At 36.8% G+C, this 21,291-nt stretch overlaps 2 protein-coding genes across 3 annotated transcripts; one reads left to right on the top strand and one right to left on the bottom strand.

Annotated features, from left to right (window-relative positions):
• Positions 1 to 83: 83 nt before the first annotated feature.
• LOC149417942 (ER membrane protein complex subunit 2-A-like) lies at positions 84 to 3,851 on the bottom strand. Its single transcript, XM_089639563.1, has 7 exons — positions 3,679 to 3,851; positions 3,345 to 3,458; positions 2,949 to 3,099; positions 2,420 to 2,563; positions 1,903 to 2,059; positions 1,624 to 1,719; positions 84 to 777 (listed from the first exon to the last, which is right to left on the bottom strand). Exons 1-7 carry the CDS (start codon positions 3,710 to 3,712, stop codon positions 562 to 564), a joined length of 912 nt encoding a protein of 303 aa, XP_089495689.1. The 5' UTR covers positions 3,713 to 3,851; the 3' UTR covers positions 84 to 561.
• A 1,268-nt stretch (positions 3,852 to 5,119) lies between these two features.
• On the top strand, positions 5,120 to 21,291 carry LOC149417943 (uncharacterized). 2 transcript variants are annotated; one of them, XM_089639555.1, is made up of 5 exons: positions 5,120 to 5,253; positions 5,483 to 8,990; positions 9,436 to 9,548; positions 10,899 to 11,450; positions 13,756 to 21,291. In XM_089639555.1, exons 2-5 carry the CDS (start codon positions 5,838 to 5,840, stop codon positions 14,654 to 14,656), a joined length of 4,719 nt encoding a protein of 1,572 aa, XP_089495681.1. In that variant the 5' UTR covers positions 5,120 to 5,253; positions 5,483 to 5,837; the 3' UTR covers positions 14,657 to 21,291. The 2 variants fall into 2 exon arrangements, with proteins under 2 accessions (XP_089495681.1, XP_089495682.1); XM_089639556.1 differs by having other exon boundaries at positions 5,152 to 5,248.

A 21,291-nucleotide genomic window follows, 5' to 3' on the forward strand; every position in this document is an offset into this window, starting at 1 on the left:
TAAATAACAATTATGAATAATAGTAATAATATATAAAATGCAGCTCAATATAGTATCAGAACTGCTTTCTTTTGTATAAACAAATATATCTTGTGTTGACCATTTATGTAAAATAAACTTAAATTATTGGGAATATAAATTATTCGGAAATATAAATTATTTGGAAATTTGAATTAAATACACAATCATTTTTACATATTATATTACATGTCTACAAAATTGCACTAAATTTGTGGCACCTAAAAATGAATTTAAACCTCCCTGTATAGTGCTAGAAAAACTTTTCATTTTAAACTTATTATTGAAGTTTCTCTACACAGTGCATAATGTGATGGGATTGAATTTAATGTATGTAGTGATCTATTATGTCGACGAATATCGCAAAAGAAATTGGTGTTTAATTGGATGATTTGGCCGATACTGGCATATGTTCTATCTGTTGGATTTGGGTTAGGTTATGTTAAAAAACTTTCACCTTTATTTTTAATTGTATTTTACATGTGCATAACAGTAATGTACCGGGGATACACTGATCACAATATCAGGAGACCCTGCACTTATTCAATTCATGGTCAAGGCTGATAATGCCCCCATCATGCCCTCGAGCGGGTCGCTCGTCTTTTCCGATGTCTTTGGGCCTACCAGCATGGGGATGTCCTGGCCAAGGTTCTGGTACTGCGTCTTGATGTTGTTCAGTGCCCACACGGCCAGTTGGTTGACATCCTTCTTCTTGTTGGATCCGCCGCTCTTGTATTGCGAAGCCAAGTTATTGCAAGCCTGAAGATTTTTTTTTATTCGATTATAAAAATAATTATACAGTTTGAATTTTCACATTTTTATTTGTCTGGTGGTAGTATAAACTTGCCTAAAGTTGTGAAATTAAAGTTCTCAATGTTGTGAAGTTCTAATTTTAGTATATAGGTAATTTTGTATTGTTATAGTCGATTTAAAAAGATAGTTAAATACTAGATATAAAACCTAAATTTTGTAACTAAACTGCCTAAAGTCCCCGGCATTGCCCGGGCTTTACGCAGAGTTTTTCTAAATCTCATATAGGCAGTAACCTTCCTTTTGTTTTGAAGGTCAAGTTCAAAATGTCATCAATCAAAACTGTAGATTGATTTGTATATAAATCAAATCCACGCTGCCCGCCCAGTGACCGCCTGCCGCAGACATTCTTCCTTGAATTTTATAACTAAACTTTTACAATTCAACCCCTCCCATCAAGCAGCATGTTTTGACACACTGTATGTGTTTGAGTAAAACTTTATTAATCACATATAAGACACCCATTCAGGGATAGCTACCGATGGATCACACATATGTCAGTTGCGTAGATAAGGTAAAGAAGACTTATTATCAGTTTGCTAACCTCTGGCGATAGTATAACTCGTAATATATTATATTTTCCACAACATAATATGTATTACTCTTAACTCTCATTAATCAATCTATTCTAGTTTCCTTATTGATTTTACCCCTAAACTTCGGTTTTCCTTCCATTAATCTACCTGTCAAAAAATGCTTTGCTTTTGGAATACGAAAGAAAAGCTTACAAGACAGTACCTACCCCAATTTTGTAATCGTCATGAAAAATAAAGGATCACATTATTTATCACTTACCAAGTAAAGACCAAACAAGGCACGCATGTTGTTGTTGTTCAGTTTTATAGCCTGGCAGTAGTAGGTTTTGGCCAGTTCCATATTTTCAATACCACCCTGAAAAAGAATACAATAAATTCAAGTAGCGTCTTTGACTCAAGCTGACATGAGATGGAGTGCAGACGAGCCTGCAGAGCAGGCATAGAGAATTACATATGCTAAAAATGTAATTAAATACTTTCATTCAGAGAATTTAAAGAAAAACTACATTCTTCGGAAAATAAAAAAAAGCTGACTTACCATGGTGTACCGAATGTCGGCCACTCTCTGATGCAGCAGGTGGGAGTGAGGCTGGTGGAGTAGCAGCTCTTCAGCACAGAACACGGCCTTGGGGTACTCGCCCTGACTCAGGTATAGCTCGCACAGCTCCTGCCATGCCTCCATGTCTGACATGAACCTGGATAACAAATTATTTTAGCTTTCATCTTCATCACATCTTCTTCCCCTTGTCCCATTAGAGTCGGGGAACCAACGCCTGAACAAGAGGCCTTCAGGCATCCCTGTCCTGAGCTACTTCGGCAGCCTCCTTCCATAGTAGACTCGACCTCTGGATGTGTCCCCTCTGGAATCGCACTCGCCATGTTTTATTAGAACTAGGGTAATAGCGTATTTTCAGTAGTATTCGGTCTTCTGGCATTCTTGGTTTATAGCCAGCTTTCAAATGCCAAAACCTAATTTATTATTACTGTACATTGTAACGGGTAATGTTACCTGCATATATCGTCTGTTGGTCAAAAATGTATTAAATGTAACTCACTTCTTGAGGTACTCCGTCAGTTCCTTGATGGCCTCCGGGATCCTTCCCCGAGCTTTGAAGATGGCTACCCTCCTCTTGCGGGGCGCCGCGTTGGTCTCATCGTGTTTGATGAGAGAATCCAGGAGTTCTAGGGCTTCATCGTACCTAAATAAAATAGATATTTAATGGTATGGGTAGAAACATTTGTAGGTTCATCAGTAATTTATTGTACAAGGCTAAAACCGAAATCTTCACAATGTGTTATGATGTTGTGTGATGCAGACCTTCAACCGTCCAACAATATACAATGCAAGAACCATATTTAAATCAAAGATTACGACAGCTGTTGTAAAACATGAGCTGGGCACTGGCAGAACCGAGTGCCCATTGCCTATTCTCGAAACTGGCCTTTAGTGTCTTAGTAATTGCTAGAGAACCAGAAAAAATCGTAATCGCATAATGAGAATTTGGTCATTTTCACAAGGATAATGCAAAATTCGCAATTTTCAGGAAAATTGGTAATAAAATCTTTACAACACTAAAAACTTACTTTTCCATAGCTTCCAGCTTCATGGCGTGGTAACGGTGCACCCTCAAACTGCCGGCAAACTCTCCCATTAACAAGGCAATGCATTTCTCGGCTATCTCAAACCTGTGGCAGTCCAAGGACGCAAAAATTATCTGCTCCAGGATAACATGTTCTAGAAACAAATAAATTAAACAGTAAAACTATAACTAATTCAATATCAAATAAAAAATGGCTTCAATCACTTGTTTATTTAGATTTTGTTCAATAAATATTTTTTATATTTGATGTGCAGAGGAAAACTAAATAATGGCTTTGCTGTTGTTCTTACATGTATTTGTGATCCTGAGCCTCCACTCTGTAGCTTTTGAATTAAGATAGATAAAAAATAGACATTTTATAATTATTCTGCAAACTTACTTTCTTTTCCTAGTTTATTTAGATTTCCTTCAATGGCAATATGATATAACTCCATAACCTCATCACTCTTCCGCAGATTGTTCTCCCTCCATGTTCTCAGCAACGTTAGGATCTCTGAAAGGACAAATTAAAAGATTCCCATTAGTGAAAAGTCTAATAAGAAGATATGAAATTTATGGGGTTGTAACATCAGGTTAACAAATTCCGGTTCAGGTTAAATTATACGAATATCGTTTATAAGAACAGTTAATTCAGTTAACAGGGCAACAGTTAATTGAAGTCATTATTTATTAGACAAAAAATACATCGAAGCCTTTTTAACAGCCCTACTCACCGCTTAAGTTAAACTGTTCATAGTCCACCGACATTTTTGCGATATTGTATATAAAGCAATAAATACTCTCAATATTTAACTAAATACATATACGCGGAAATCAAAATGACATTTATCGGATATGTCATGCAAATTGACAAGAACGAGGATCATCGGATCATGTTTTATCTATATAATCCATAGAAAATACTAGAATTTAGTATAATTTAAAATCCAAGATGGCACTTAACACTCAACCGGAAAAAAGTTGCCACTTCGGGTGGCAAGATTTCAATAAAATATTATAACCGCCTCCTTCAGATGTGTTGATTAAACCCTGTTCATATTTAAAATATGAATATTGGGCATCAAAAGACCGATAATGAAAGCCAAGTTTGCTTTTCGACATTTCCGCGAGCTGAGCCGCGAATTATGTACTTTCCCACAATTCTCGGCCCGATTTTTTTCGTTCTTATACGTAGCAAAAGAACTCGCTTGTGAAATATGAGTATTATTCCCATCACGAAAGTCATCACGAAATTAAGAACAAAACTTTATTCACCTCTTCAAGCCTTATTTTTGGCTTAAGTAAGTTAACATCTTTTTAAAATTCTGGTTATCTTCTCTTAATTTTTTTTTCTTTATTCATAAAATATATTTGAATACAGTTTTTTACATGCTTTTCGACTACCACACTAGACACGTGTCCGCATTATGGTAGTCGAAATAAAAAAATAGAGTATCTCCATCACTCGTTTGGCAAATAATACAGGATGTTAATGGACGTACTCGACTTACCAGTGATTCCTGACATTATTTTGAGTAAAAATACTAAAAATGTAAATGAAATTTTGGAATCCGGTAACTTTTTATATTTTTTTTAAATTTTTGTTTTTTCAATACCAAGGATTTTTCATCGTAGTTTCAGCGTGTCATCACTGGTCACTCAGCCTAGTAACCGACCAACCCCTCAACCCCATCCTGACTGTCCAATACCTATTGATTTTTTATGTTTTAAGATGAAAAAAATAAATAAAAAAGTCGCCAGATTCCAAAAGTAATCCCAGGTTAAAATAAGTCAAGTACGTCCCTTAACACCATGTATACTTTATTAATTTATTAAATTTCAATCACTTTCAATTCAAACCTTTCTTTGGTCCGTAAAGGTACATTCATTCACTTTTTTTTTAATTTTCTCAAATACAGAAGATTAATAATAACACAGCTTCTTGAAAAAGTATTTAAATAAAATATTTTTTAATTAACGTTGAAGAGTTGTTAAAATATAATAATAGAAAATAAAAGGTTTTTCTTCTATATTACGATTTTTTTGAATGGCCCATTGTTTAATTGTGTTTGTATAGGTACTACAATTATATATTCAGGAATCCACATAATGGAAAGACGAACGTGCCGTTATCAAATAAAAAAAAAATGTCGTGAATGAACAATTTTCTTGAGACGTCTCCAACATGTCTGACGGCAGATAGCAATATTTATCGTCTTTACATTATTCTCAGTTTTCAACTGCGCATCGGTTTATAAATATAAGAAAATTGAAATAACAAACATTATTCCACTCGGAAAACAGGTCAGGTGAGTCCCAACTAAAATAACTAGCAATAAAAGGTCTTCTCAAGTTTCCGATTCATTGTTAATGTTATGCTTACATGGCTGAGATAGTTAATGGATTTATTTAATGATTTTCTTAAAAACGTTGTTGTATATCGCATGTTTGAGAGTTTTTAGACATATAGCATCTTTAAGAATGTCTATCAAGTCTGTACAGAGCTATACTAACATATTATAATGTTGTCATTGACAGATCAATAAGGAGAGCGTGCACTCGGAACGAGTTTAGCTGGGGTCGCGCGACTTCATTTTTTTGCTTTCATCGTGTCGAAATAGTTTAGAGCTACTTTACGGGCACAAGAAGCGAATATACAAATAGAAGGAGACATATTATTGCTTCCCATGAGATCACCGACCCAACAAAGATGAACATCACGGTCCGACACGAAATCTGGAATGGCGGAAAATTAGATACTTCGACCTCAAAAAGTTTAACGGTATCTATATATCGCCTTCGGAATGTTTTCTGACTGCAAACAAACATCGAATAAAGTCGCAAAATGACAGTCGACCTTCAGTGAGCGAAAATTCCTTCAGGTTCAACAACTATGGAAACAATGGAGCAACAATTAGTTCAATGCCCTGTCTGCACGCTCTACCTGCACGAGGGCATGTCCCTCAGTGCCCATCTGGACACTCATCCCAAGGACCAGATGATCATGGCACTGTGCAGTCTCACGCCCGGCAATGGCAAGCCATGGCAATCGCAGTTCGGCAGTCGCTGCAGCACCCCGTACGACTGCCAGTCAGACCGCTCCTACCGCAGCCGCTCCCGCACTCCCGCGCACCGCTACCGCCATCACCACTCGCGTACGCCCTCCGACCCCTACCGCCCGCCCTCCAAATCGCTGGACTCCATGGAGGCCAGCACCTCTACCTCCAAGTCCGATTCGTTCCAGAATGCTCGTCTGTCCATGGACCCAGGCCGCATCGTCACTACCCCGCTGCAGGACTCCGGGTATGCTGAGAAGTCCGACCCCTCTACGGTGGGTGTTCCAGCCTCCATGATTCCTGATCAAGTGTACTTTATCCCACAAGGCGGATCTCAGAGAGACTACTCCAGGAACTTGCCCAGGCACGGGGAGTTTGTATTTAGTAAGCAGCCGATGAGTAACGAGATGCCCCTGGCCACCTTTGTGCAGCCCAAACAGAGTGCCCCCTTGTCCTCCTGCGCCTACAGCTCCAAGGCCGGCTCTTCGCAAGAGCTAGATGAGAGGAAGGAAGGGCCACCCATGAAGAGCAGTGCCCCTCCCGCCTTGCAGTATGTCAACTCGGGTCCAAAACCTGTTCATTTTGTGCTCCCAGTTTCTCAGTCTTTTATTCAAAGTGCTCATAAAAACATTGTCATTTCGACTGCCTTGCCTGTAGTTTCGCAAACTCAGTGTAAAAATGTTCTCAGGCCGATGTTCTCTAGTCAATTTAGTTCTCAAAGTTCTCCATCATCTCCTAATCCCATATCTCAGATGGGAATTCCCAATGCCAAGGCACAAGAGGGGCTGCCGTCGCAAAACCCCGTTATGTACCAAAACCTCATGGTGTTCAATCCCTTTGCCAATACCCTGTACCCTCAACCCAGCGGGGCCCCAGAAGAGCAAAGCACAGCCAGATGTTACTCCTCAAACGCCACCCTCGACACTACCATACTGAAGTCCACCTGCAGCAAGGCTCCCCACAGTAGAATAACTCAACACAGTGAACACAATTCCGTCATGCATGTGCAAAATCTGCATTCTGTCAGACTGGAAGTTAGCAATTCCTTAGATGAACTGCCCAGTGAAAGTGATCAACATCTTTTGTCCAATACGACTCACATGGAAGAGGTGATTCACAATTCGGATATAATGCTAGACCAGGGTGACAGTACTAATGATAATTCCTCCAAGAGTGATAGAGTGAAGATATTGAGCAATGTGAAGGTGGAACTGCCCATCCAACATATACCCGACATCATAGATCTTACAAGTACCAGTGAGCAGCAAAAGAAAAATTGTCCCGATATAACAACACCTGGACTTAACGAGGATGAATCTATCCTGCCAGATTTTGTGGATGCAGAATTATGCCATTCATATTCACAAAACAGATTTTCCGTAAGAACAAGTTTCCCTAGTAAAAGTATAATCAATAATGCTTGCATTGAGATCAGCCAACCTTCATTGCAGGAAGACGTGCAACCCAAAGAGAAGCAACTGACTACAGTGAATACCTTTTCTGTCATTAAAAATATTGGCAACCCAAATAATCTGTACAAAGAAAATGTGCCGCATAATGAGGATCCCAAAATGGAAGATAATTGTGTGATTCCCGACCTCACTTGCAACGAGAAACAATCCATTTCTCCCTGCAGCGATCTCACCAATGATTCCAACGAAGGGATGTACGAGAGATTATGTACTTTGTCTAGTACTGCCAGCACTTCAGCCAAACTACCTCCAGTTCAACAGAGTCGGTTTCCTATTTCAGGCATGACTACCGCTCGGAAAAATCTTTTTGTGAAAAAACCGAAAAAAGTTATTTCAATCAAATCAAAATCAAACAGTAACAACTTAGATAACCCTTCTTCGTCAAAAAACTTTTCCATAGAGATTTCGAAAGTTACCGATCCCGATGATGGAGTCTCCCAGATTTCAAAAAAGTCCACTGATTCAATACCAGAGGAGATAGGCCGGTTAGATGGGTTTTTTAAAGAACTAGACAAACAAAAGAAAGTTTCTGTTGATGAGATGGATGCCCCGTCAGAATGTTGGGAAAAGTCCACTATGCCAGCCGAGTGCGGATCGCTGGATATATCTGTAGACGAGGACTCCAGAAGTTGTGATGTAGACATGAAAGAGCAATCTATGGACATAGACACGGATTGTATAGTACGGACTTACAATAATGATTTTAGGAATTGCATTTTGGAGAAGGCAGATTCTCTGAAAGGAGTAGATGACAATTGCACTTCGGGAGCGGAGAGACTGATGGAAAGTGCTTCTCAAAAAGATTTCACAGAATTAGAAACTATGAGACCCGTCAATGTGATAGCCTTTGGGAGTATCCTCGCTTCCAACACCCCGTCGGAGAGTAGCACAAACACTACCTTCATAGATGTTGAGAAATGCAGCACTGTGGACTATTCTTCTTCTACTAAAGAAAAGCAAGAGTTGGACAGCTTGATCAGAGAATCCTACTTGAGGGAGAATGTGTACACCGAGTACTTCTCCGCCCATAAGGAGTCTTACTCACACGGGGAGGCAGAAGAACATGCAGAAAATAACTCGGTACAGAAGGTGGAGGTTTGTACTGTCGATGAAGAAGAAGAAGAAAAGAAACAAGATTACATCAGCTGGGAATCTCAACAGAAAGAGGAGTATGGCTTTTCAAATTTCATGGACTGCAACTACGGACAAGGGATGTATCAGAAACTGGAAGATGCAAAAGAGACAAAAGCTTTGGAAAGGGCGGAGGTGGATCAGAGATCGCAGTTTTCTTCGGCTGATGCATGCGGCGGAGAGCATAACGACTATGCAGAGCTGATCTGCCCCAGAGACAGTTACCTGGAGCAGGACCACAAAGGGGCCTTCCTGGCCGCCATGGGGTCGGGTGGTGTGGGCACGGGCAGTGAGGTTGACGCCCTCAACATACGGACTGATGAGAGAATGCCCCCGCGAGGAGAGCTCTCTGAGCAGGAGAGCAGTGGGGACACACCCTGGGCTGGGGTAAGTCAACAACACACACTTTCATTATCGTCTCTTCATAAATTCATTAAACAAACAAAACAAATATGTATCCTTTTTTTACATACATCAGATTGTTAAAACAAAAGAATGCTATGCCCTCAATCTGCACTTGCATCTTTTTCTTTCTTGCCTTTAAAAAGATATTTCATCATTTTGAAAATGAACACAACCTCATTTTTAGCAGACAAATTGCAAAAATTGAAATTTTTTCAGGAAATGTGTACTTTTTTTTCTATTTGACGTGTTGACACTGTTACCTGTGTTTTTATTATTATTTAGTCATTACAAAATATAAGTTTATATTAAAGTTGCTAATTTTGCAAGCAAAAGGTGTCTCCGTCAACAGTCTGTGTGAGAGTTGTGCGTTTAATGCGTATGTAATGTGTGTAAACAATGTTTTCCTCATGTATAGTGATTATTGTAGATGTACTGTGACGTGGTGGGGGGTTCCACTTCGTACGACCTTCTGGCACGAGAGACTTGGCCCTCTGACGGTTCCGACATGGAAATGCCTGTCAGCCCCGCTAAAGATGCCTAGTTAGTACTATTTTATTAACTCCTCAACACAGTTGATGAGTCATTGATTTTTATTTAATTTAGTTTGTAAACACTCCTAGAATTTAACCCATTAATCACTTTGCACTAATATATTATTTTAATAGCAAGTTCCTTCCTAAATTGGCAGATGGTTACCATAGACGTGATTTTAAATTCCCAATTCCAATCTATGGTTAACGCAGGCGGGAAAACGGTTCTTGAATAATCTTTGAAGTTTGAATTTTACAAAATGTAGTGTAGTTTGCTAGAAGTAAATTCTGTTTTAATTTTGCATTTTTTATTCTTTATTTTATATTATTTTAAGCATAGGCGAACAATTTGTGTTGGCCTATCTATCATTGCTTGTGTTGGGACTGTTAATAGAATGGTTATACCAGTCTCCATTTGACCAGCATAACTGAAGAGGACCTACGAGCATGTTAATTTATTAAAAAAAATTATAACCAAAGTAAAGTATCCTGAAAAATATAATGAAGACTTAGTATGTAGAAAGAAGGGAAAGAGGTAACAAATCCCGGTTCAGATTGCAATATTTTTTATTCTTTTAGTGCCTAACTATGTACATTGGGAGTATTATTGCTTTTTCCCATTTATTCGGCTATGGTTAGACTATAGATATTTAGGACAAACTTTAAATATTATGCTGTTTTCTGTTGTATTAGAACTGTGTATCTTCAGTTATAAATCCAAATTTTATCTTAACCAACACTTTTGGCCTGACATAATTTGCAACACGTTTTTCGAAAGCTACCAGTTTTTTTTTTATGTTCCATCCCAACATCTAAGCATTAATGTCACATGATGGACATTTGGATTATCATTCGGGGTAAATATACAGAAAATAAAAGAGGGACACCCTTAATACACACATTTTATTTTAAAAACACTTATCAGTTAGATAATAATGGGAAGTGAGTATTTCAGTTTCCGGAAATGGAAAATAAAGCACTTTATTTTGTTAAAAAGTGCTCATTAAGCTTGTCCCTATTTACTTCATGTGGTAATATTAAAATCAAAAATGTTTGCTTATTTATAAAAATATTTATTTTTCTTTCCGGTAATATTCTCAAAATGTTGGTTTAGTCAATTTAGCTTAACATACAGTATGTCTCCAATACACAATGCTTGTGTAATCTGTGATTCAAACATGAGTTTTACATTGCTAACTTGATGAACACTTATGAATAGAATGCACTTAACACGGGTGCGCATTTCTATACACATTTTCAGCATGCCTTCAAATTGCTTCATTCATAGTGTAATACATGCTACAACTATTTAAACAAAAAGGTGTAATAGTTTTATAAAAACCTTTTCTATTATTTCTAGCAACGAAGTAGAGGACATCCCTATCGTGGTTGGCGTAAAACCGCCGGACAGAAACTACCGTTGCGCCACATGCGGAAAGTGCTTTAATTGTCCCAAGGAGCGACGGGTCCATCGCAGCAAGGAGCACCCGCCCCTTCCCTCCGGAGCAGCGGGGCCCAAAAAGATCGTTAAACGGCGCCGTACGCCGATTCTCAAAACGGGCATCAAAATCAAAAATGAAAAATTCGTCAAGATCGAGCAGACGGGAACCAAAGTGGAGGAATCTATATTGGACTCGGAACTCATTCCTGCTGCTATTCTTAAAATAGGCGAGGAGGATGTGGAAGAGCTGGTGGAGAAGAAGCCCAAGATGGAGCTGGTCAAAGAGGAGCCCAAGAAGAAGAAAAAGGACTATCTGTGCGGGACTTGCAAGCTGGAGTTCACAACGGAGCCTGCCTTCAACTATCACCTGAAGACGCACCCCCTGGAATGCCTTACTTGCGGGAAGTACTTCCATAAGAGGGCCAATCTGCAGCTCCACGTCAAAAGACATATGGGGATTAAGAACTACAGGTAACTAATGCTTCTTCAAATATCCTTCCCATAGAAGAACGGGCGGACTGTGGTTGATATACGACCAAACTACACAGATTGTTAGAAGTCATGCATTTGGTAGAAACATAGGAAGGGCACCACTACGCGTAGATCATGTTGGTTTCATACTAATAATGGTTCATAGCCTGTATAGGCCAAGTTTGTATTATCTATGGTAATTCCATTGTGTTGCAATATTTATAAGCAAGGGGGTGAGCTTTGTTCTCTTTACATCATAATGGTTGCAATAGGGCTCCTAGATTTGGCTCCATTCAAATAAAACAATGTCCGTAAGAAATCAGTTAGAAAAAAGTTATGACAACGTCTGCGGCTGAGTGGTAAGATCCTCGGCACTGGGCCCAAAGTTAACCCACGATATGTACTATCAATGTAGTCCTGTTGAGAAATCACCATTCAAAACAAACCCTGATTGAAATCTCTATATCTATCTTCAGTAAAAAGATCTGAAAATAACCAAACTATTCCAAACCTCCGTCTTTTTGATCTTCTTCCCCTCCCCACTTCCTTCATCCTCACAACATTCCTTATCGCAAATATCACTCACAATGGCTCCAGGAACTTCAGAACTAGTTGTGTGTGTGTGTTTTAAAATATATTTTGCCGAAATTCTAGCATTACCTTGAAATAGCACATATTCCTAAGTGAATCCTTGAATTAATTCAGATATAATTTATCTTCAGTCTTATCTTAACCAATTGAATATTATAATTTGATCTTTGAGAGCCAATGCCTTCCAATAGATTATTCTACGAATATTGATAGAAGGCAGTGTTGCCATTCTATAAAACAAAGAGATTTTAAGCCATAGGGGCCGGCAAGAAACTTCAATAAATAAAAAAGATTTTTTTGTTACAGCCAACACGTGAACAATACCGTACTTGATAAAGTAAATTTTTTTTTTAAGTAACCCAGTAGAAGTAATATTCGAAGGCAAAATGAATGTATAAGGTCGACACTGCAACTGCGGTGCTTCGTATTGTGCATGGGCTCGATTCTTCAACATTGCAAATGCAGGGCTCCGGGAAAAGTACTTATTTTGTGCACACACATCTGTAAATAAATAAATTATTCATATTTATTCTGTAAGGATGGGTTGTTTCATAGAATCTGAACAATTCATTAAATTTCTACATTCATTTTCAGATTCCGTGAAAGTCTTTAAGTTCTGTTATAATATCACTATAGACCAGTTACTTGACAGAACTAAAATAATAACAGAATCTGAAAAGAACTTTCACAGAACTCAAAAATTAACTTTGAAATTTGAAGAATTGTTCAAATTCTCTGAAACAACCCATCCTAAGTCTTTTTTCTGAAGAGTGGATTATTTTCAATTTCCTTTTTGTTTATGTTTGAACATCTCTAGTTGTTTAATTAAAGTTAATAGTTACAGGGCAATTATATTTATTTACTTTGTAATTAATAGATACATAAAATAGATAATGTGTTCTGGCACGGATTATATAAATAAACATGATTAATATATTACATATTCCTAATACATAAATCAAATATACCCTTTCAGTAATATTGAAATTAAAACTAATGAACAATGAAAGGCACAGACAAATCCAGAGCTATACCAAAATAATTTAAAGTTTTAAAATTTTTTCAATATTTTCAACTATGTATATAATATTAGCCTGTCAAGTTTTGTGTTAAATAATATGCAAAGTCGCCACTTAGTTACATGTCCTCTAAGGAGAAATTAGAAGATTAAATCATTATTATTTATTTGAAATAATTTTAATTTTATTGAAGCAAATTAACCACTCAATACTCGATTTTTTTTAACAAAAATGAAACTAAAAACATCAGGTTATTTTATTTTTTATAAAGAGTTAACATAATTTAAAATTGACCAGTTAAAAAAAAAAAAACAAAACAGAAGCAATAAAAAATGTAAAAAAACTTATTTTCAAAAAAATAAAACAAGACTAACTATAATAAAAAAAAAATCAAATCTGGTGAGCGCAGTTCGTTTGTTTATGCAAGTCAAAAGACGCGAGCAGTGTTCGGGTTGTCGCGGTACGGTACACGCGCCGTCCGCAAACACTGCTCGTTCAAAAGCATTAAGTGGTTAGATAATGTTACGATATGATCCAGTAATTTTTAGTCTCATTCCTGAATATTTTGTACCTGTTCCAGGTATCTAACATTTTTTAAAGCTCAATATATTAAATCTAAGTATAAGTTGTTTTGAAAAGGTAGTTGGTCCTACACCGGGCTAGTAGACTAATTCTGTTGTGATTACATGTTCCAGATGCGATATCTGTGAGAAGCGCTTTGTGACGAAGCAGAAGCTGGTGGAGCACTACAATGTCCACACGGGCATCACGCCCATCAAGTGCAGCCTCTGCGACGAGACTTTCCGCCGACACTCCAACATGGTGCAACACCGCAACCGCCATCACTTCCATATGAAGAAGCGGCTCCGAGACTACGTCTGCCACTGCGGGGAGGTCTACCACTCCAAGAAGAAACTGGCCTGGCACAAGGAGATCCACGACGACCGACCCAAAGCCTGCCTCCATTGCTCCGAGAAGTTTATCCACATCGCGTCGCTCACAAGGCACATGCGACGTGCACACAACAGTTACTACATCCCCGATTCAAATAGAGTTAAAGAAAATGTTACTTGTCCCATCTGTGATCATGTGTATCTCAAATCATCCATAGATATGCATCTCCGAACCCACACCGGTAGCAAACCTTACTCCTGCGTCATCTGCAATAAGAATTTCACAACCAAGTGGAATCTGAAACTTCACAGGTGGACTCATGCCAACAGATCCAGCAAGCCTTTCAAATGCACGCTCTGCAAGGGAGCCTTTGTCCGCCACACGGACTACATATCTCACATGAACTCACACAAGTCGGTGCGTCCGTACACATGTAACTACTGCGGTTGTCAGTTTATACGTAAGTACAACTGCCAGAGGCACGTCAAGGAGCACGAGAACGATAAGAAGTATGTTTGCGAGGTGCCGGACTGCGGTAAAACTTTCCACCGGAGTTATTATTTGTCGGAGCACATGAGCGTGCATTCCGGCTTGCGTCCCTTCTCTTGTAATATCTGCGGAAAGACTTCTAGTACTAAGTCCAATCACAACAAACACATAAAGATCCATCACGCCCGAGAGCCCGTCACCACAGAGGGTTAGTATCCTGTTGCCTCTGCCCCCCGACCCCGACCCCGACTGCACAACTCGGCGGTTAACTACAACAAGGGCCTGCAACCGTTCTGATGAGCGACCGCTGGTGTCAAAAAGACAATCTATAAATTAATGTGTTACGAACTACCCTATCAAATTATCTAGTAATAATAATAATTTTACTTTCGATTTTTAACAGTAAAACAAACCAAAAAGATAAACAAAAGTAACACCTAAAATTTGATGGACTTTTGGTTTTAAGATGCATCTTATTGAATGTTTTAAACATACAAAATGTGATTAATTAACTGATTTATCTTTCCAATGATCTTATTCTCCATTCATGCGGCTGGTGCTTTTAGTTTGTGCTGAAAAATTAAGTATTAATACATATTATTACTTAAGAAAAAATAACTACAACATTACATAAAACACTTTATTTTTTAATCTTAGCCCTACAGCATCAAAAAGTCACTCACCAAAACTGACTGCTATCATAGATGATACATTTGAATCCTGCTACAGGGATACATTTGAAAGAAGAAAAAAACAACCTATTGTATATGAAAATTCAATATTATGTACATAAAATGAATACAGTACGACGTTCCAATAGCCAAAAAGTTCCTTCAAAGTACTGCCGCAGTAACTAGATTTTTATAATTATACTTTTCCTCTGCTTTAATCCTTTGGCATGAAGAAAGCCATCAGCCGCTAAGAGCGTTACAGACAAAATTAATTGTTTAATTATCCAATACACGTTTGGTTTCAAATTAAATGATATCGCTTTATAATGTAAGCCGTGTAAATAAGTTAAACGTGTCGTACTACGGACAATGTACAGTTTTGGTCACTAAGTGACTGGGAGTGTTGTGCGCTAAACATTTAGAAAGACTTATTCAAAATAAATAACTAATAATAAAAATAATAATAAAGTGCCAGTAAGTTTCACATTTATCAATTTATCATAGATTAAAACAATTATTTATTTAAACTGGACTGGGATATATTATTATTCGAATGTGATTACAAAACGTTTTGTGCAAATGATTGTCTACACGCCATAATGTGTTCTTAACCGGTTTTCTTTTTCTAACCTACTATATTATTATAAATAATATATACCATGTTTACAAAATAATTTTAATTTCTTTTGTTTTTATGTTTCAATTTCTTTTAACATAACATTATTTTTTACCGTCAGTAAAACCAGATTTGACTGTCATTTATGAATTTTATAACAATTGGATTATTTTTATTTTTTAAGACGCCTTTTGAAGTTAAGGTGCATATTCTGTTTTATTATTTGATGAAGACTTCATCCTGAATTATTTTTTTATGCCTTCCAAGTATCTTATTGTGAGATGATAAATTGACAGTGTTAGAAGTAATAATCAATTCATCATATAACCTTCAATCAAAAGACAAATTCTTGATTGGATTTCTTTTTAAATGGTCTTTTGTAAATTTGAAATTATTTTGGCATTCATTGCTTCTAATTGTTCTATTCTAAAGATCTTTGTTCGTTAAATTTAATGTCTTCAAAATGGCGTACAAAAATTAATGAAAGTGCCAAACAAAATTCACTAATTTCGTAAATAAAATAATTGGGTAAAACCCAGAACTTTAAATTTAAGGTGTTAATATCGTGGTTTCAATTAAGGCCTTAATTTTTTAAAATATTACAATTTAGTGTGAATTATGAAAAAATGTGTCACAGATCAAAAACCAAAATACAAGTCGCATTAGTGTAAACTTAAACAAGTTGTGACATTTTCAGTAAATTTTTTGAATAAGACATAAAAGGTGTACCCATTAGTTTCAAGACTACTTTAAAAAAAATGTTTTTACCACACTTGTGTGCCACCAACTCGGTGCGGGGAGGGGAAGGGGAATGTGGAGAAGTATCTCATTATTCAGATCTGGTCACCTAACATGGCTAAAGCCATTTCAAGCAACGTTTCGATTCTGAATGGTGGTCTTTCACTAGGGCGATACTGAGAGTATTTTCCATTCTGGGGTCTGGCAATTTGCAACTCTGAAAATGATACTAATGCGCTAAAATGGTGTATAACAATACGTATATAGGAGAAAATAAAATAATGATTAAGTCTTTTTGAATAAGAGAGGTAGAAATACTATATTACAAGAGATTCTGTTGGCATATGGAAAAATGAAGGAATATAGAATGTTTCACTAGTAGACGGTGATTGATAATGATTTTGGTAAAGGAATATGGAATGTCTCACTAGTAGGTGGTGATTGATAATGATTTTGGTAAAAAAATATGGAATGTTTCACTAGTAGACGGTGATTGATAATGATTTTGGCCAAGAGGGAAGATTCTATGGGTTTATTTATAATTTTGATGTCATTTTTTCAAGACATTCATTTAATGTGTCTTATGTAAATTGAGGTATTCATTACAACCTCCTTGGCATTCCAAATCGTCCACTGTTTTCTTTCATTCTTCTCTCTTCTTTCCTTTGTTCTTTATAAGTCAACATCTTGGTACATCTATGGATGCAAACATTTGTATATTCTTTTTCAGTAGCACTTATCTTCAATCATCATTAAACTGTCCTGAACTTCAATTTCTCAGTATAGTGAAAGATAACCTCGGTGAGCAATTGGAATATTGCTTGAACTAGCTTAAGCTATGTTTAGTAACTAGATCTGAATAGTCAGGTAACATTTCCCAAATGAGAATGTCGTAGTTCCACCAGCAGGAAATCTGGTGTCATATGACAGTTATAACAAATGTTATGGGTCTTGAATCAAGATGTTTCATGCCTGCTTATAGGCCAGCGAAACCCCAATCAGTTGTGCAACATTGCCTTTTAACAAATCCAGGTTTGGTAGATGAGAAACTAATGAGTACTAAAAATGTTCTTTTGCACGCAAGACTTGAATATAAACTTTTTACCATCACAAAAATAATTATTTTTAATATAATATGTACTTCATTGTAATAGCAACACAACATTAAACTATACCTCAATTTAATATTGTCGAAACTAATAATTGCGTGAAAGTTTATTGTATCACAAAGGAGTCGATAACGACTGGAAACAATGGCTTCTTTTACTAAAAGCGGTCATTCAATTTTGCATTAACATCTTGAGTATAATTTCAAACATAATTTTAAAATGTCAAAAGTTGAACGAATTTTTAACATGGTCTTTCTCGTGGTCAGCAGAAAAGCACAATTTGTCATGTTGTTATGCTTGTCAGCTGATAATTTGATGGAAAGCTGAAACAGAGCTAGAATGGGTGTTTAACGAGAACCTTTTAAATGATAAAATGATGCTGATTGACCATTTGATGACAAAATATTTAGCATGCATTAAAATTGGTTGGCTTATTAACCTGTCGAAGGCCGGAGCGGAGAATAAAACAGAAAAATATTAGTGGAACCTAAAGTTTTATTAGCCCAAAGGAAGCTGATTTTGTTTTTCATACATTTTTCGAAGAATTAAGGTCAAAATCACATTGCAAATTATTCTAACAAGGATCATATTAGGATGCTCCCAGTTTCTCCCTTATTCCACTTGTTAATTGCTTCCACGTGAAAAGACTCCTTTTGCGAATGAGAGTTAACTTAAATATTAAGTTATAAATGTTAAGAATTTGAACGTTATTGAAGATTGACCAAGAAAAGAACAGAATCAGTGCTTTATAACGCAACTGCCATTGAAATCGTATGTACGTAATATGTATTTTATCTATTTATTTTTAAACTGCTGTTAATCCCTCAACATTAAATTCATTTGTGCAATATTTGACCTTGAAAGATGATGAACATAGTGCAATATTTTTACCTGATGACGATTACTGACATTTTTCGGTAATTTTGTATAATATTTCATACTTTTTTACTTACTGCCTGTTGTTAAGAATCGCAAAAGTAATTGAATGTAAAGGCTAGTACCCACACTTGTTCATGCTCGATGGGTTTACGCTCATTTGAACATGTCTCAACGAGTATATCGTCTCGCTCGATGCATTTGTTCGATATGGAGCCAACGTCTCAATGCAAAAAGTATTCAAAGTCCGTAATTCTTGCTCTATGTTCAATGGAAATTTGCGAGCGCTTAGTGGTATATGTATGGCGTCTTGTGTCGAGTTGCTCGAGCGTGTGGATGCAACGACGAGCATGGTCCCAAGTCAGTATGTTCCATCGAGCCAAACTGTCTAGTATGAATATACGTGTGTACATAGCATTAGCCTTTGATATAAAGTACTCAAGTATGGCCAGCAAATAATGCTGAACTCACAAACCAATGTTTTGACTTCATCAATAATTCAACAGCTCCAAATTACATAGACTCCAGTTTGTAGAAGTTCGGAAAATGTCATTCATTCATTTTAATAATGCTATGAAATATGATTAAAATTCTTGATGAAATTTGTTAATTTAGCTAAATATGTACCATGTTCATATTAATTAAAACAAACTAAACCTATATAACCAAAGGTTTAACAATTTAACTAATTTACCTAATATCAGGTATATCAGGCTATCAAACAATCATTTTTAATTCAGTGCCGTTGATTTGATAAAAGCTTAATGCCACAACTTGGGGTCATTTTTGGAGCCACAAAGGCCAATTTTGGGTCACTTTCAGTTCAACAAAGGTCAATCTTGGGTCACCTCAGAGCCACAATGATCAATCTTAGGTCACTTTAGTGTCGCAGACATCACTACTTGGGCCACAAAGGTCTATTTTGGGTCAATTTAAGTGCTACGAACATCAATCTTGGGTCACCTTCAGTGCCACAGAGTTAAATGCTAGGTCACCTTCAGTGCCACAAAGGTCAATCTTGGGTATTTTTTTATCAATGTCACCAGCAGTTTAAAAGTAACATTTAGCTATATAAAGCAAATGGAAGCAATAATGTAGCATATTTTATAAGATACATACTAGGCTGACCGTAGAGCATCGTTGGTAGTAGTTTAATGTGCTGCGTTACAAATATTGAATATTTTTGTAATAACAAATTGATGGATTAATGTTACTGATACTTAAGCACTGTTTTAGTCAATGTTTGCCGAAATGAAACGGGTACCATTTTATTTAGACTTTTGTTAATTTTATATTTGCGGCATACTAGATTCTTACTTTGTTAAATTTTAAAAACACTTGCTGATTAACTTTACATTCGACTTTAATTTAATTATTGTAAGGAATAGTGATACGATTTTCTTTACGTTAAAACAAATATTATGCATGAATTGTGCACAATTTGAATTAAATTCTTGGTCCAATATTCATTAACTTGTTTGCATAATGGCCTTGCTGACACCAGTTCCAGTGGTCTGTTGGTGTGTTTGCATCATTTCTCCATTAGTGGTCTGTTGGTGTGTTTGCATCATTTCTCCATTAGTGGTCTGTTGGTGTGCTTGCATCACTTCTCCATTAGTGGTCTGTTGGTGTGTTTGCAACACTTCTCCGGTGGTCTGTTGGTGTGTTTGCATCACTTCTCCAGTAGTGGTCTGTTGGTGTGTTTGCAACACTTCTCCGGTGGTCTGTTGGTGTGTTTGCATCACTTCTCCAGTAGTGGTCTGTTGGTGTGTTTGCAACACTTCTCCGGTGGTCTGTTGGTGTGTTTGCATCACTTCTCCAGTGGTCTGTTGGCGTGTTTGCATCACTTTCCCTAATAACGTAGTAGTCGAGAGGTCCTCCATTAGGAAGCTTCCCGTCTAATCGTACCGACTTGAAACGATCTCAGAAGTATTATTGGACGATACATCCCAACTATATTTGTACCTGCGGAGGATCGGTACAAATGCATTTTTAGTTTTTGACATTACGAATTGAACTTGTTTATATTTTAGACCAAATTATTATTGTATATATTTAGGTTATGTTTGATTATTTGATACTGTAAAATTACTTGATAATAGCGTAATTTTGGTTTACAGAACGATAAAATTTGTTAATTAATCTTAAGTTTAATAAATATTATTTGTTATTGGAAAAGCATTGCAGTATACTGTATGAAAATAACCGGGTTTATAAAAATTGTTTGACCGGAAAATCTTGTGTAAAAAGGTGTGAATATGTATTGTAAAGCGAAAAAGATATATTTATATGGAAGTAACGGAAAGGTGAACATATTAGATATACGAAGGCGCGACTGACAATTCTAGTTTTCTAAAGATGTATAATAATCAACTGGAATGGGTTTCAACTTTGCATTGATTTATGCTTTAAGTTGATATAACTTTGCCTATTTTTATTGATTGCCAGAGAATATGAACAGAGATGTTCCCGTTAGTTAAATAATTGTGTATTTATCTTCAGTTTTTTATTGTAAATCTACAGAAGGTTTTATTTTTGGACTAACCTTACATTGTAAATATGATACTTGGTATTGGGCAGACTGACCAAGTCTCTCCGGCCCCTGGGGGGACTCTCCGGCCCCCCCTGGGGGACTAACCGGTCCCCTGGGGGTCTCTCTGAGCCCCCTGCGAGGACTCTTTGAGCCCCCTGCGGGGACTCTTTGCCCCCCTTTCAGTTGATACGAGTTACAGTGCACGCGTTGTACTAAAATATCATCAATACTGTGCAATAGTCCCTTAGTAATTTTATAAATATTATTAGGGTAAATAAATAATATTGATTTCATTTTTAAAATTA

Source organism: Hesperophylax consimilis, chromosome 14 (assembly GCF_061612785.1).
Source record: "Hesperophylax consimilis isolate HC1 chromosome 14, BYU_Hcon_1.0, whole genome shotgun sequence".
NCBI classification, from domain to species: Eukaryota; Metazoa; Arthropoda; class Insecta; order Trichoptera; family Limnephilidae; genus Hesperophylax; species Hesperophylax consimilis.

What these genes read in the sequence shown, in the direction of transcription:
- LOC149417942 (XM_089639563.1), bottom strand. Translation starts at nt 3,712, where the DNA reads ATGTCGGTGGACTATGAACAGTTTAACTTAAGCG. An exon ending in AAGCTGGAAGCTATGGAAAA is followed by an intron (nt 2,564 to 2,948) that starts GTAAGTTTTTAG and finishes TATTTTATTTAG; the next exon opens with GTACGATGAAGCCCTAGAAC. An exon ending in CCTTGTTTGGTCTTTACTTG is followed by an intron (nt 778 to 1,623) that starts GTAAGTGATAAA and finishes AAAAATCTTCAG; the next exon opens with GCTTGCAATAACTTGGCTTC.
- LOC149417943 (XM_089639555.1), top strand. Translation starts at nt 5,838, where the DNA reads ATGGAAACAATGGAGCAACAATTAGTTCAATGCCCTGTCTGCACGCTC. An exon ending in GGGACACACCCTGGGCTGGG is followed by an intron (nt 8,991 to 9,435) that starts GTAAGTCAACAA and finishes TGATTATTGTAG; the next exon opens with ATGTACTGTGACGTGGTGGG. An exon ending in ATGGGGATTAAGAACTACAG is followed by an intron (nt 11,451 to 13,755) that starts GTAACTAATGCT and finishes TACATGTTCCAG; the next exon opens with ATGCGATATCTGTGAGAAGC.